The following is a 17,461-nucleotide window of genomic DNA, read 5'->3' as shown; positions in this document are numbered from 1 at the left end:
TGTTGTACCTCGAATGGAGGGAAACGTAAAAACAAATACGAAACGAAGAATACCAAATACCAATACGATGATTTTCGAAGAACGCCGAAGGCAAGAGTTTATTAATTTGATGCGTTGAACGAATTCAAAAACTCTAACTGGTATTGGTTTATTTGTATAATATATTATTTCTATACATTGTTGTCGTCCGTTCCGCCGTCACGTCATTTTATCGTTGATTTTAATATAATAAATACTTTGTAATAACATCATAGTTACTATACGACATTATATAATGATAAAAGTTTGCAATCAACGATATTACAATATAATATTATAATATTATGTCACGGCTGGAAGAGGGTTGACGGATTTCCAGAACCGCCGTTACACAGTAAATTCCATACACGTATAGTGTATAAGTCGCAATCAATGAATATTACAATATAGACGCGTACAGTGAAATTATTACGGCACAGTTTATCAAACAATGTTGTGGTGGACGTTCAATATTACTTCAACAATAGTAACCGCTAAAACTGAATATAATAATTATTATTTTATATTATTATTTATTGGGAATTTGCTTAAAAGTCGACTTATTGACACTTTATGGTTTAATTATAGAAGGCTTACCTGATATTTGTTAGATTTTAGTTAAAAAAATAAATAATCCTCCAACAGAATTTAAAGCCATACCGAGACAGTATTCTAAAAACCGACAATTAGGCGAAATCGGGACTAATGGCAACCTACTAAATTATAATTGCCCGTAAACAACGATATTTAAAATATTTATGTCACATTGCGCTGAGGGGTTGACGGATTCGCGGAGGCATTATGCGGTAAATCCTCATTCCCACGAAGTCAAATATAAATAACAAACAATAAATATATGGGTGCATAGAGTGAAGATATTATATGACTCGGTATATTCAACAACGTAGTTGAAGATGTTGAAAACTACTTCAACGAGTAATTGCAACAACTAAGTATATTATAAATTATAATATTGTATGTACATATATACAAATTCATTATTATTATGGTTCAGACGCAATAATTGTTATTAATCGACCACTCTATATAATTATACAATAATATACTACCGCCGTATATTATATTATATTGTGTACCTATAATTAATAGGTAATTACAATTTTCAGTCGCGAAAACCGTTGTAATTACACATCGGTGTAGTGTTCGCGTAGGTATTTAATATATGGTTTATGGCGTAAAACCATCCAAAAGACGATGAGGAAAACTCAGGTTTTTATAGAACAGCACGTACACCACTGTGACGTGCGAGTGGTTAATTTTTTTTTACTAGGTTTGAAATATTCGTAATTGTATTTTTGTATCCTCGTGAAAACTTTTAACGACGCGTACTATTCAGCTATTTTTTTCCTCGTCACGGCGTTTTTCTCCTTTACATTAGTGTTACTACCCATAATTGTTTGTGTGTCTAGTTGAGTTTCTACAGTAAATATTTTTTAAATTGCAATAAAATAACTAAAAATCGTTATTTGCTGTATAAAAATTTAATTCCATTAAAGTTTGATTTTTAAACACACATAAAAACAAATGCACCTTGCTAAACAGTTATTTTTTAATTTTAAATAGTTTTATTCGTGAGAAACCTTATATTCAATTTTAAAAGCTTGGGTACTTAAAAATTTTTATAAATAGTTTTTAAATTTTATTGATTTTGTCAAAAATTGAAATTCAAGTGTTTATTCAAAAAAAAATTGACTATCTATTTATATGGTTTAAAAACTACCCTAAATTATCATAAAAAATAGCCTATTTCTTAGTATGTGTGAATTTGAAAGTATTCTATAATATTAACTATTGGCTTATTATTATTATTCGTGACATTTTAACAATCTAAGAGCATATAAACTAATGTCCCGGGGGTTTCGGATGGATTTTCATTACTCTACACAAGTACCCCACTGAGGAAGTGGTTAGCATAGCAGGATAAAGGTTTTATTTGCTTATAAAAAAAAAAAAAAAACGATAATTTACACGATACATCAATATTTATTAATATTCGTTAAAGTTTTCGGAGTAAATCTTATTTTGTCAGAAAGATATTAAATATGAAACTAAAAAGAAGTACAAAATAAAATTGCAATAATTCGTGTTCCATCAACCCTATGTGAATTAGTATAAATCAACTATCATAATTTTAATACAAAATTAATATTATTTTTAGAATTATTGATGTATCATCACTATAAATTCTTTTATTGTCATAGTATATATAATAATATAAAATATTTAGTCGCTAAAATACAGTTGTATAAATGTACAAATTGTATTGTTAACAAAATATATTTTACTATTATTGAAATTATTCACAAATGCATATAGGTACATACAACATTGTTATTTGCAAAATATGATATTTCAATATTTTTTTTTATAGATTTATTAATTTTTTTTACTTATAGAATTGCATTTTTAACGTGTAAATAATTTAATAATACACATGGAAATATGTGAATGGACAAAAAAAAAAAACGTTCAATAATATTGTGTGGTATTATTATTTTTGTTATCGTTTAAGATTTTTTTCAAAAAATAATACTAATTTAATAATTCACAAAGAATGACAGTGATGGCTTGACTGGTGACGTATTAAGTTGTCAATTTTTTGTTCAGCCAATGTTTAAAATGTTTTGTATCAAAAATTTAAACTGTAAAATAAAATCTGGATACGCGAATATTGACTCTCAGTTCTGATTATCTTTATGGAATGTATTGATTTGTTAATACTATCAGAAAACTTTATCAAAAGTATATATAAGTTATAGATTCTACGTCAGTTCAAATGAAGAACTAAAAAGTGAAAACAGGACTGAGAGATATAGTTTAACCTTTAACATGAATATCCACTTAAGGAGGCCATAGACCATAGTCGATCTGTCTGTCCATCAGTTTCATACGTTTATATTCCGTACTTCAAATAGTAAGAGTCAATATTAAACTAAATAGTCCTGCTATACAACACAAAATTCTACTGTTTCGTTCTCTTAAACAAAATACTAATAAATTAACAGATATAATTTTAATTATTATTATCTAAAGCTTTTATATTTTCCTGAGGTGATCAAGTCCTTATTATTGTATTCTAAATCTTAGTCGATTTTCAGAAAATTAAATAACGATTAATTATTATTTAGATTTTACTGAATATATGTCTATATATACAATATCACCATTTTTACTTTTAAGTAGTATAATTAATTAATGCGTAATGTACATTATAACGCGAACTTATGTTTCTGTCCTACATAAGTCTTATTTTTGGGATTAAATTTTCTATATGTATAATAATAATAATAACAACCGTATGTGGGGGGGGGGTAAAAAAATAAACGTTTTGGGCTTCCAAGTTCTAAAATCTTTAGAACATTGCTGGGCTTGACTTAGTCCAACGAGAGAGGTTTACAGCTGTGAGTTCACATACATGTTTAGATTGGTGTATGCTTCATTCCACGCCACTAAACTTTGAACTTTCGTCATTGAAATCGGGATTAAATTATCGTAACCGAGTTTATGTATATATTATGCATGCTAGTTACCTCGATGTTATATAATAGTTGCCGATCGGATCGCTGTTTAAGAATTCTGGTCCGAAATTTACTTAAAACGTTTTATGCATATTGTATAATATTGTATTTCATGGGTGATACGTCTCACATTTTAACCTCATATTTATTGTCCATTCTATAATAATTGAATACAGTATTATTGTGAACATGCTTAAAAGTGGCAGTGCAAAATAAAATATTTTTAAGTACTACGAGTTTATTTTGAGAATTGTATTTAAGTTTAATTTGCCATTTTGGTATATTACCAGGTATCCATCTCTATATTTTCAATGTAAGTATTTTTTTTATGGCTGATTGATATTCAATACCCTAAAACGATAAGAAAAATGTACAAAAAAAAAAATTTCAAGCAACCTTACGTATTCTAAAAATGAATTTAAAATGTAATTATTATTAAAAGTATGTATTTGAAATATTGAATGTATAGGTTTATTTAATTATTATTTACTCGGGAAATTCTCGATTTATTATGGAATACTTTTTAATAACTTTTTTTTAGAACTTGACAATATAATACAAAGTTCATCGTAAAATGTTCTTGTGAGATTTAAAATTAAGATAAGCCTAAATTTACAATATTTAGAAAAAAGTCTAAAAATACCTTAAATTATATCAAAAAATAAAATAATGATTTTTATAATTTTAGTATAACTCAAAAATAATAATCGTAAAAACTTGAAACATTTCAATTTAACTTAAATTATTGTTTTATAATTTTATACAATAAATAAAATTTTTTAAATATTAATAATTTACCAACTGTAAACTATTTTATGAATAGGTATTTTTAAGTTTTTTTGATACAAATTGTTACACTTAATCAAAAACTCAAAACGCTTGATATTTTAATAAATTTACTAATTTGTTTAACTTATTACAAAACATTTCTAATATACTTAGCAGTTAGCAACAATTTTTTTATTTATATATTTAAAAATCAAATTTTTACAAAATTAATCAAAACTACGAAAACGTGCAATTACTTTGTAGTTTAAAATGCAATTAGTTTTAAATTCATATAGTAAAAGCTCGAATATATAGTAAAAAATTCACTATAATTGTTTATAAGTTTTTCATACAGTATTTTAAAAATATTGAAAATAAATAAGGCACTTCTTTGTAGACAATTAAAGAATTTACCTAATTATTAATCGCTAACCAAGTTATACATTTAAATTTACTTTATTAACTGTTATTGGAGTAGATAGTTCTGTGACGGTTTCAAAATACCCCTAAGTATTGTTATTATTACACTGTGTACTCATTTATCTTTATAAAACGATTAATTTTTTATATGATAAAACATATAATTATACTTAAAAAAAATATACAATGATATCAGTACGTAAATGAGCTTTACGTAACATCTCGAATACTTGCCTAGGTGAAATTTCACTTCCAGGCACAGCATGTTGAACTTATGTTACTGATGTATAAATCATAATTTGTATTCAATTTTTGAATAATTAATTTTTTTTTAATTGAATTAATATGATTATTCTTATATTATATTAAATCGACAAAGAAAAAAAATATATTACACGTTTAGTTAATTTTATTTATCTATTATTTTTATGATAATATGTATATATTATTATACACATAATGATATAATATCTATATAGACATCATATTCACGCGTATACGCACGTCCATGTTTGTGATTATTGAAACTGACGTGTCGGTGAAAGAAAAACAAAATATATATTTGCGTAGCTACATAATATTATTATCGTGTATAATATAATATGTACATCAGCTGGTACCTGGGAAAACGAAAACTTTTGGGCGAATTAATTATTATTGCGCACATCCTGCAGACCACGCCGTGGCTCAATGATTTATGACCACCGGCGAATGGACGAAAGCATAATAAACCGCGTATAGCTAAATAATTAAACACTAATAACAAGTAACAACATATATACCCGGTTCCCAACTTGACGCGATACGAACGATCCCGCGCACAACACATAACGATGTACAATAATATTATGTTACGCGTGGCGTCGTCATGGCTGCCGTGAATTTATGCAGAGAGGCCCGAGGCACGGATGGGCGCACGTCCGGGGGCGCAAAATATTTAGTTGAAATTGGTTTTAAGATATTTTTAATCAAAAAGAAAACAAATAATCAAGCATAAGTTGATTTTGTAATTTTGTAATATTACTGTAATTTGGAAAAATTTAATGAACCATATATTTTGTGTTACAGATATATTATTATTATTGTCAATATTATAATTCTCGAATCTATTATTGTTGATAATATGTATATTGTATACAGTTTGTTAACATTAAAATACATTTATTAGAATATATTATAGTCCAAATCTTCATCTTGATGAAATAACGTTTTTATAGTATCGTGAAATTGCATTCACTAATTGCGATTTTAATGAAAATGAAACAACTTATAAATGCAAAAGGAATAAAAATCAAAATTATGTACAATATGGTTAACGAAGCAGAAGTTATTATTTTATACGTAAATACAGATACTTTGAATTCAAAGTCAATACGTATTATGTAATTTATGAGTTGATGACTTGACTACTAGACAATTAGTATAATATTAAAGTAACGTAATAATAACAACTATAAGTATCAAAGTTTCGTTTAAAAACTTTAAAAGATTATAAAAATATCATAAGGTTATGAATCAACTAGATATTCTATATTCAACGTACAAAAATTATTTAAATAAATAACATTTATAAATTAATTACACTTTACTAATATATACAGTATACATACAGTCTATCCTATATTTTGTTTTTATTATGCACCCATAAACCAAATATTTATATGATATATATTTAGAACAGCTTTCCATATATTTTCTTTATTTCCTAGTTAAAAGCTATAATATGTACAAAGCTGCGAGGTTTTCGTCGACTGGCCGCAGTGAAATATAATATTATACGCGTTAGTGATGAGTTTGAAAAAAATCGAACGTTGGTCGCTTACAATTTTAAATTATTACACTGACATACCATTAACCTTGGATTAATTTTTAGGGAGAAAGGAAAAATAAAATAAATCTCAAAATTTAAGCTACACAAGGTGCAAAATTATTCCAATATTCAAGGGCTATTATGCTAAAAATTAATGATTAATATTTGTTTTGTTGTACATGTTATACAGTAAATCTAGTGTAATCAAATGCATTATGCGGTATTATCAGTACATAAGAACTGTACATTTCTTTGTTTTATACAAATCTTCATACATGATTTCATTAATATTGACATCCTAAATGAAACTATAACCTTAACTATAGTCAAGTCTGTCACTTTCACGATGAACATTAATTTAATTATAAGTTTATAATGTTTTTTCAAAGTGGGCGTCAATACGCCCCCTTACTCAATGGTCGCTTATGTTACATACCGATAGGTAATAATACTGCAAAACACTATCCCAATGAATCATAATAAAAGTAATTTCAAATGCATGAAATAAACCGTATTTGTATAAATAAATCATACAATACTCATAAACACGGTAAATAGGCAAAGTCCGAGAAAAAACTGTTCGTTGGCGCCAAACATTGCTTCGCTACCACCACTACCATTACTGTGGGAGTTACATCACCCCAATCCTCTCCACCACGTTCGCTCTTATAGTATGAAAGAAACGCGCACAATATTATAATAATTAAGTGCAGGTAACGTTTCGTGACTAATTCAATATTATTGTTATATGCATACAAAAATGGGAAACCGACCGTAATTAATTTAAGACCTTAACAGTCCTGCATTTTTTTTTTTTTTTTAATCGACAATTTTTCAAATGTATTTTTGTGTTCATTAACAAAAACTCTTTGAATTTGCTTATATATTAAGGGTTATTTTTAAGCATATTTATGTAGCTATACGTTGAAAACTATGGTGTTTAAAACATTTTATTTTTACAATAATTCACCTTTACTCGAACGAGTAGGTCAAAACCAAAATTACTGCAATTACGTATTATTATTACTACTGTCGCTATTACGAATTGTATACTTGTACTCGTGTATATATGATTATGTATCGTGTTTAATGTTTTTTGTAAAAATTGTCATCCGATCACATTATCACTATAAATTACACTGATACGTATTATTTTATGAATATTATTAATATATCATTATTCCGGTGAAATTGCCCGGAATAGTTACAATCCACAAATAATATTCCAACGTTATTGCCACCACGATAAGTTAACTCCATCACTTCACTCCTATATTATATTATAACCTAGGTTGTATTCGGTAAAAAAGTTCATGGACATAAAACATGGTAAAATTAATACCTACACTCCAAACGAAAAAATTCCATAAATACAAAAGTCCATGCAAGTGAAATATAGAATATTATGTTAATGTAATTTTTTATAAATATAATATTTAAGTATACTTATACACAAATAACCGTTATAACATAATTTATCATCACCTTTACTTGAAATTAAAACCTCAATTTTTACAATTTATTAATTGATATTAAATATTAAACTATAAATAAATATTTTAAAAGTAAAAAGTACGAAGAACATCGATTTTAATAACTGTAGATGTCGAAAAATTGTTTTATTGAAGGTAGTTACGCTAAACTCAACGTACTAAAAGTAATATCCACTTTAATAAATAATACCTTTACTTAACTAGGTTTTCAATAAGGCATTGCCTGATTCTAGTGGTGTCTCAGTTAACTTAATTTATATATTTTGGTACTTATACTTATATTTATATACTTACTTATATTTATCTATACATTTGTTGTTGCAGTATAGATTAAAAAAAATTAAAAAAATTTAAATTTTTTTTTATTGTTTTAAACTAAAACATAATGTTACTTAAATCAAATATTAAAACAACTATGGATTTTTTCTTGTATACCGTCTAGAATCTTGATTATAGATAATAGACCCACTGCTTAAAACCGATTTCTGTATTATTGTTTTTCTATAAGATATTTTAGTTGTTTGTTAGAGAGCACATAACGGAACAAACGTAATTTTGTTTTTCGAACGTGTTTGTGTTATTCTGTGGCCGCAGGGTATAATTTTTTTCGAAACATTAATATTTTTCTCAAGAAGAAAAAATAGAATATTATTATACTCTCGTAAACAATATTATTACAGCACACGCGATACGCGCCGCATTGTAAATACTGTTAGCGTATCAAACGAGAAACACAATATTATACCTACGCGTTTTACTCTTTATTCTCCATACACGTCACGCGTCAAATATAACTATGAAATATCACCCACGAACAATGCCCCGCGTGTTACAACAAGTGGGTAGTTATGTATAAAGGTAACAATATATTACCATTATAGTTAGTGGCGTTAAGCGAAACATCTACACACGAACGTAATATATTTTCTATGTAGGTACCTACCAGTTTATTTAATCGACTCGTGGAAACGTTAAGCAACAGTCAAAAACTGAAAAATAAAATATTATATTATTTTCATCGCGAAAATTACTCGATCTATAAACCATTGAATCGCAATTGAATAACGTGACTGGTCACTACTGCATTAGCACTTTGTCTATATTATATTGTATTTTGGACACGCAAAGAATGTTTGTAGATCGCGAAAAAAAATCAATAATATAAAGTGTACCTATTGCTTTATTTTTTTATAAACATATTTTACAGTATGATAAGATTATTACATATAAACTACAATATAATTACACATACAAATTATTAAACGATTTTTGTTTTGATTTGGACTGGAGATTTTAATATTTTTTGATTTTAAATATAAATTTTGAATATTTAAAAAAAATTCTAAAATTTTGCTCGTTACAATTTGTAAGTTATCTATCGCCATATCTATCGCCATATACCTATCCAATTTTGTCAACGCCATAATATTATATGGTCTGCAAAATAATATTGTAGGTACAATAGGCACATAAAATATAATAACGTCCTATATACCAACACAGAATGAAACCTTATATAATATGCAAATGGCTATCTGTCTTATGAAGTCACTATAATGCGTTTCGTATGAGATAAACGAATCAAAAGTTTTTAGATTTACAAAAACGAACGGAAATATCATCTATTTGTGGTGTCGAGGGTAACGACTGTGACGGGCTCCATACGCGCATGAAATAATATACGACGAGTATAATAATATGTTTGTGAATGTTCAAACCTCTACTGAATATATAGAACCTATTTGGTAATATAAATACCTATACCAATCACAAAATAGATAAGTATAATCGAATAAAACATATAATCGTTCAGTTATCGCATCTGCTTCATACCAGGCATTTTATCCGCTTTTGATTGGTCGATTGGGGTTTCCCAATTATAGGGCACAAAACTTAAAATCGTACATATATACGTTTGTATTTACATTCAAAATTATATCATACAAGTGCAATCATCATGTATGTTATTATTAAAGATAAATAAATAAATTTTTTTTTAAATCGATCAGCTTTAAAATCGGAATATTCGGATAATCTAAAATCTTACAATATTGTCACTACGGAGAGTCTAAAAACGATTTATTTTACCGCCTAGAATTACCTTAATATTATTTTATAGCTCATTAGGCTTTAACTGGTTTTGTTTCTTGAATTTAATTTATTTATATTTAGGTCTTCTGGTAAGCTTTTAATTCCAGATAATTTTAAGTTAAAAATGTTTTTTTATTTTCTTCAGTAATTTAAAATCAACATTTGTGAATTTAAATGCAGTAATGTCATTTTCAGTGATGTCAATCGAGTTAGCTATTATTTTAGCATGTAACGTAATATGGTCTTGTTTTAAAATGTATATTTAATAGACTCGCGAGTACATATAGACGCTGGGGTATATTCATTGCAAACGTTAGATATTATACAAAATTAGCTATATAATATACTATAGTTTTTTTAATAATTATCATTTATACATAAATAATTTATTATATATCTTGTTTATAAAACAAATATTTATTTTATTATATTATTAATTTGAAGCTTTTATAGGAATTACCTCTAAAATATACTCAATTAAAATGTAAATCCATAAAGTCCGGAACCCTTGTTATATGTATAATATGTGTACATAATATGATGACCAATAATAAGTGGACGATACAGATGTAATGACGAAATATTTGGAAGTATCAAATAAGTTGTAATCCTACCTTTTTATTTTGTCATTATAAAATATCCTATTTATAGCGGCACCTACGCTCAGAAGTGGACTTGAAGTATTGTTTATGTGTAAACTCATAATATTATTCAAAAGCTAAATTTATTATTTTTGTAAATTTTGTTATATTATAGGCTATTTTAATTAAGAAATATAATATGTACATATGACTGTGATTGTATGTATAATATAATAACTAATTAAATATTTTTGAATAACAAATTAATATTAAAATAAAAACTAAATTCGACAACTATTTTTCATTATAAAATTTAATACAAATATTATTTTTAATAATCAAAATAATAAATCTAATATACTTGTTGAATAAATTATGCTACGTCGTTAGTGGATATGATAATAAATTAACTAAAATAAAAATGTAAAAACCCATAAGACACTGAATGTAAGAAACTAAACTATAAGTCAAGAAAATAGGTTTTTTACCATTGTTTGATATACATTTATTATAAATATCATAATTGTAAACATTGTAAATTTTATATTAAGAATAACAATATTATAATATTTTACTGTCATATTTCTGTGAATTTTTATTTCTATAACAATATATTACCATCAAAATAATAAAATGATATAATAATTTCCACACATATACACAAAACAAATATTATTTTTTTTTTTTGAGAGAGAGAGAGTTAAATTGTTTCCGTGATTTCTATAATGATATATAAATATTTTGAATGATAGTATTATGTTTTTTCCAAAGAAACTGCAATGTATTTACGTGAAAAAAATGTGATTGAAATAAAAAGCAGTAACCAAGAAATAATCCGCGTTGGCATATTTGCTATTATTATTTGTGTGTATAATAATATGTTGATGGTAATAATAACAATTTATGAAGTAGTTTTGTCAAAATGACTAGGAAATAACTATTATAGGTTAGCTATTCGATTTTATGAAATAATGATCAACGATAATCCATGATAGTTTGCATCGTTGATTGAATACTTTAGATAGTGTTCTAAACGTATTTATTGATTAGTTATTTCGATAATTCCTGATCGTTTATTACTTGAGTTTTACTCAGTATACTACGATAACAAGAATTATGGATAAGCACCTCATCATCATTATCTAAATTATTATTTTGTTTTATATTTATAGGTATTTAGAGTATTGCCCATAGACCCCGAAAATAATTTTCTGAAACACAAATACTCCAATATAAAACGACATGACACAAGAACAATTATTATAACAATAAAAAACGCATTATAGCATTCATAAAAATAGTAAATACCATAATATATATATATTAGTTATAATTCAAAATTTGTTTGTATTGTATCCAAGCAGTTCGTCATAAAATAATATTTATAAAAAAAATGTATTGGTAAAATCAATCATAATTATTCATCAAAAATTCAGTTGATCAAATAAAATGTCTTATTTTTGGTTTGTTGTAAGATTTCACGTTTACTATTCGTATTTAGAAGATAATACAGTAATAATATAAAACCGATTCCCTTATAATTAGTTTACAATAAAATAACTATACCAATATTTCTGCTAATATTTTAATGCTAAGGGGCGAGGGGACTACAAGTCTGTGGCAGCCGTTGCAACGACTTATGTATCGTCACTATACAAACATTATATTATCCAAATCGTGTAACGAGGGGGAGGGGGACAAGATGTTGTTCAAAGCGCATAGCAATAATTATTATTAAGGACACGGCGCGCGGCGTCGGTATTTTCTTGAGATTGCGTGACACCCGTGTTAGGGATGAGACGCACCCCGTGATACATAAATTTCTGCCACTGCCGACGTACTTTATATATATATTTTTTATATAATAGTATACAGTCATCGCATTAGCATGCGTAGACATAATTTAACGATCGCCAAGGCAGCACCTTATACTACACCCTACACCCGCCTGATGTGTAACGAGCTAAATTCATTAAAATCTACCTACACCAGTGTGTCGTAAACATAACTTAGTATTATAATGTCATGTGTGTATTTATGTGCATCGACTATAAATGCATTTAGCCGCTGCAGTCCGATGGTGCGGGGTGTGCAGCTTAACGGCCATCAATATTGATTAATTTTGTACCCCGTACACGGTTCTGCGGACATGCACCACCTCCGCCGTGGGTTTCGGTCGCACGAGAGATCCTACACCATCATCACGCAAGTCGATCCTCGTCGTTCCCCGATGGCCAACAACCTGTCACAGATTCTGTGGCGAGAATTCCCGTCCAAGTTCGTGCCTCATTGTCGTCGAGTGCATACGATCGTATAATATTATTATTATTGATACCATAGATAATAGCCGATTGGTTGTCATAACGGAAATTATTTCAATTAGCAATAATCATAATCTCAGCAAATTTATTTTTTATAAACATTAAAACAAAAGTATAATGTGTTTCGGTAAAAATAGTGGTGGATTAAAGAGGGTAGGGAGCAGCGAGGTAACCTGTCCACGAACAAAAATTATAAAAATTGTACAATTTAACAGTCTACATATATCATTTTTACGTGTGTTTATTATAAATAAATTACCGTTTATATTTTAAAGGCCGGAAGACACTTGTTCCAAAAGGTCTGAATTCAGCCTTTGTCGAGAGAATGTTTTAGGAAGTATTGATTAATATCTATAGATTTATCAAATTTTATAGTTGAGTTACAGTGAACTAACAAATAACATTTGTAAATGACTATTGGGAACATGAAGTCGTTAAATCAATGTTATTGATAATTTAGTAATATATAGTAATGTATCAAATATAGTTCTTAAAATTGACAACGTTTAATGTTAATACAAAAATATGAAGTAAACAATGAATTTTGATTGAACATTGTGTTTATAGTGAATCTAACGATTTAATAACTGCATTTTCGTTTTCGATGTAACAAAAACAATGTGGATTAATAATTTAAATAATACGATTTTTAAACTCCATCCGTTGTATAATAGGTAATTTTTTTTTTTACACAATTCATTTTTAACCATAGTTGTATAATTTACAGTAAGTCCCGATAATCTGTTAAAATGGAAGGGAATATTCAATGACAAAAAAATGCCCAAACGCAATTTACAGCATATTTTTTTAAAAAAAAGGTCGTTCGAGGACATCACAGTATTTTAAAATCCATTCATTCAAATGTATTATACTAAATTCCACAAATACAACACTATTTCTTCATATTTTCTCAAATACAAACCACCCTAATTTCAGTTACCCAGTAGGTATTATCCTTTATCTTTTCGAAGAATTGACTATAACGACCGTTTAAAGATACGTTCCAACCACCTTAAACGCAGACAGTGTTTTGCTTCAGAGAAGCCAAAGTGTGATAATCTTATTTTCGTATTATCACAATTAATATAATATAATTACAATATAAAATAAGAATATATCAGATTATAAATATTAAACAATAATTATAACGTGTCAATAATGTGATGATTTTCGGTTTTTCCCCTGTAGAAACATGGAGTCCGTCTGAAATGTTCAGGTTGCCGTATAATCGTGCACTCGGAATGTTTGGGTAATCTACCAGAAGCGGCTAAATGCAAGTCGAGCTTCAAAGATGACGGCGTCCGGCAATACAGAGAACATAAAACAGTCAAACACCATTGGATGCACAGGAGGACGCAAAAGGACAAGTGCTCGCAATGCGGAAAGGTGTGTATATTAAATTATTAAGATCATCATTACTGCTCCGTTGTCTTATGGTCTTATGGATCCCATAAAAATCGTAAAAATTTCCGTTTAATCTAAGGGTTTTTTTGTTGGCAGGCATTCCAGTCGGTTTTGTCGTTCAGTTCCAAAGAAATCATAGCTCTCACATGCTCTTGGTGCAAGCTTAGTGTCCACAATAAAACCGCGTGTTTCAATGACACGAAAATGAACGAACCCTGTTCCTTAGGTGAGCATTAAAAATTATATTATATTGCAAGTGTATGTATTATACGGTATCAATATCCATACACGTCGATGACCTTTTAGAAATATATATTAGTTTTTGTTTACAACATAAGATAAGTAGCTAGACGAAGGTACGATTTGAAAGATTTTTTTTTACTTAAATATTATCTAAACTTTAAGAGAATACTAAAACTAACTGAATTCTCGAGACTGGATAATTGTATTAAATATTTAAAAAGTTGAATTTATTATTAATATATTATCACTCTATTAAGTATTGATGGGTACCATAACAATATATAGTTACGTCTGATAAAAGATTTATTCAGTGCTATTCGGGAGACGGGAAGAATTTAATGTATAATAATATTAACTATTAAATATAATGGTTTTATAATATATATTATATTTCTATCTTTAATACTATGAAATCAATTGTAAAAATACATCATTTATTTTACGAATTGATAAATTGTACTATAATATGAAACGTTTTCTTTTTAATACATATAGTAGTCATGGATCTACTAAAAAAAAACTAGGTTACAAAAATGTGTGTTCATATTATTTCATTGACATTATTTGTAAATAATGTTTTCATTATAAATCTGGATAGCTTGTCTAGTATTTCAATACAATGTATTCAAATATTGATATTTAAAAACAGATATAATATTATTTAATTAAATCGTCACTATATTATTTATCTTTGCATTGTACAGTCATTTTTATTTCACATTACAATTTTATATTTCCATATAGTATAAACATTAATAAATTATTAACAACCAACAATAATTTTTACGTGAAAATCGTACTATACAATTGTACTTAAGACGGATAATGATACATGTATAAAACGAACTGTCATCTAATCAAGCAACTGCGAGGGACAACCAATCACATCGAATCAGATGCTATAATTTCAAACCCGGTCAGCTTAGGTACACATAAATTGTTATAGTGAGGGGATGCAATTACAAATGATAAAGAAATAATATTAAAACAAACATATTTGGAAAAATGAAACACAAACGAAAAAATACAATGTATAAATAAAAATGCATAAGGATGGTATCTACGGCGTAGGTATACGACTTTTGAGTTAATGAAAGTTAAACACGCTCGCGTGCTTTACACTACAACGCTTTACAAAACGGCGTAGGTATAGATAATTGGATGTTCTTGAAAACAACAAACGTTTTTCTAGAAACCTAATAATGTTTATTATTTTCATGACTTATGAATTTAAACGCTGTGTACGCGTCGTAGACCGTAGGTGATTAGAAATTAAAATTTGTAACCGTTTATAAATTGAAAAAAATGGTCAATTCGAAAAACTAAGAGTAAATTATAAGTGTAGAACAAATATAAGTGCTCAATCGCTTTATTTGATAAAGACTAGTTGAAATACAAATCGCACCAGAGATGAATACCAAAGGATTTGCGATTGATATACACCAACAATTATTATTATTTATTCTCCTATAAACTTATAATAAATTATGTACTTGTTAAAATGTTGGCATAAAAATACATACTGTAATAGTTGCGTTGAAAAGTCTTTATTTTTTGTTTTCATAAATACATTTGAGAGGTATTATTTACTTTTGATAACTTTTGTATAGTACCGTGACATGTATTATAGATAAGTCGAATTTGCGATAACTAGAATTATATTTTCACCCCCAGCCGATTCGAATAAATTATCGAGGTTCCACTGTACAACAAATACAGAATTATCTATTAATTTAGTAACATGTGAAGGACGATAATGAAATAACAATCAGATTTCGTATATTTTTATGAAGTATTTCGGTTATATAAATATAATTTATAATTATTATGTATCGTATTTAATTAAATATTTTATTTTTTACTGTTTGGTTTTTTTTTTCATAAACTGCAAAAGTACTTGTAAATATTCAAAAACAATATCGGTGTTCTTAAATTTAAATTTATATTTTACACCATGAATTTGTATGCAAAAATATACGAACTTTGCGGAAGCAAAATAAATTACAAAATGCCATACACTTTCCCTCAACTCCTCGTTGCTGTTTAAAAGTCTAAAAAAAATTGTTTTTTTTTCTATTTCCTTTTGCTATTACGATTGATCGGATTAAGATCAAGGAAAACATTATATCTACAAATTGAATTTTCAAATAATACTAGGTGATTTATCAAACATGCTACCCTCCATTTTTTTTTTAATAATACAATTATTATTCAAAATCTAAAGATCATGTTTGAAATTGTTCATACTAATTATGGAATGTCCGGTGGTGACACAAACTTTGTTTTTAAACGAAAATTTAACAAATGTATTGACTAAATTAGCTCTCCAAAAATTAAATCGTCCTATGTCTATTATTAGTAGAAGATATCTACAGAGAGATAGATTAGAAACAATATATTTTTAATATTTTTCACCCAAACGATAGAACATAAAAATGGAATTTTAACCCATTTAAATTAATAGACTAATAAAATAAATATTTTCTAAACCTATAATCATGGATCTATAAACTTTCCTTACTACCTACATAATAGTTAGTAACTCGGAACTCCATACCAGTTCAAGTTTTAATTTAAATACTTCAAAATTATTAAAAATGTTAAGTTGCTAATCCTAATATTAATAATATTAATAATAATAATAATAATCCACCTAGGTTTTCCGTTCGTGAAGCGATCATAGTCTCCGATGGATGGTGTTAAATTTCCCGCATAATGCGCAATTATCGTGAATTATTATTAATATTACAATATTATAATGGCGTTATCTAGA

The 17,461-nt window shown here is 27.3% G+C and overlaps 1 protein-coding gene across 6 annotated transcripts in view; it reads left to right on the top strand.

The window, feature by feature from the left end:
- The window catches only part of LOC113549517 (eye-specific diacylglycerol kinase), a 201,050-nt gene that overhangs the window by 141,595 nt on the left and 41,994 nt on the right, over positions 1-17,461 (top strand). For all 6 annotated transcript variants that reach the window (XM_026950860.1, XM_026950861.1, XM_026950862.1 and 3 more), the window contains 2 exons: positions 14,230-14,427; positions 14,542-14,671. In XM_026950860.1, the coding sequence (XP_026806661.1) occupies positions 14,230-14,427; positions 14,542-14,671 (328 nt within the window). The remainder of the gene's footprint in view (positions 1-14,229; positions 14,428-14,541; positions 14,672-17,461) is intronic.

This window comes from Rhopalosiphum maidis, chromosome 4 (genome assembly GCF_003676215.2).
Source record: "Rhopalosiphum maidis isolate BTI-1 chromosome 4, ASM367621v3, whole genome shotgun sequence".
In the NCBI taxonomy this organism is placed as follows: domain Eukaryota; kingdom Metazoa; phylum Arthropoda; class Insecta; order Hemiptera; family Aphididae; genus Rhopalosiphum; species Rhopalosiphum maidis.
The sequence above is the reverse complement of the archived record's forward strand: the minus strand, read 5'-3'. Positions and strand labels throughout refer to the sequence as shown.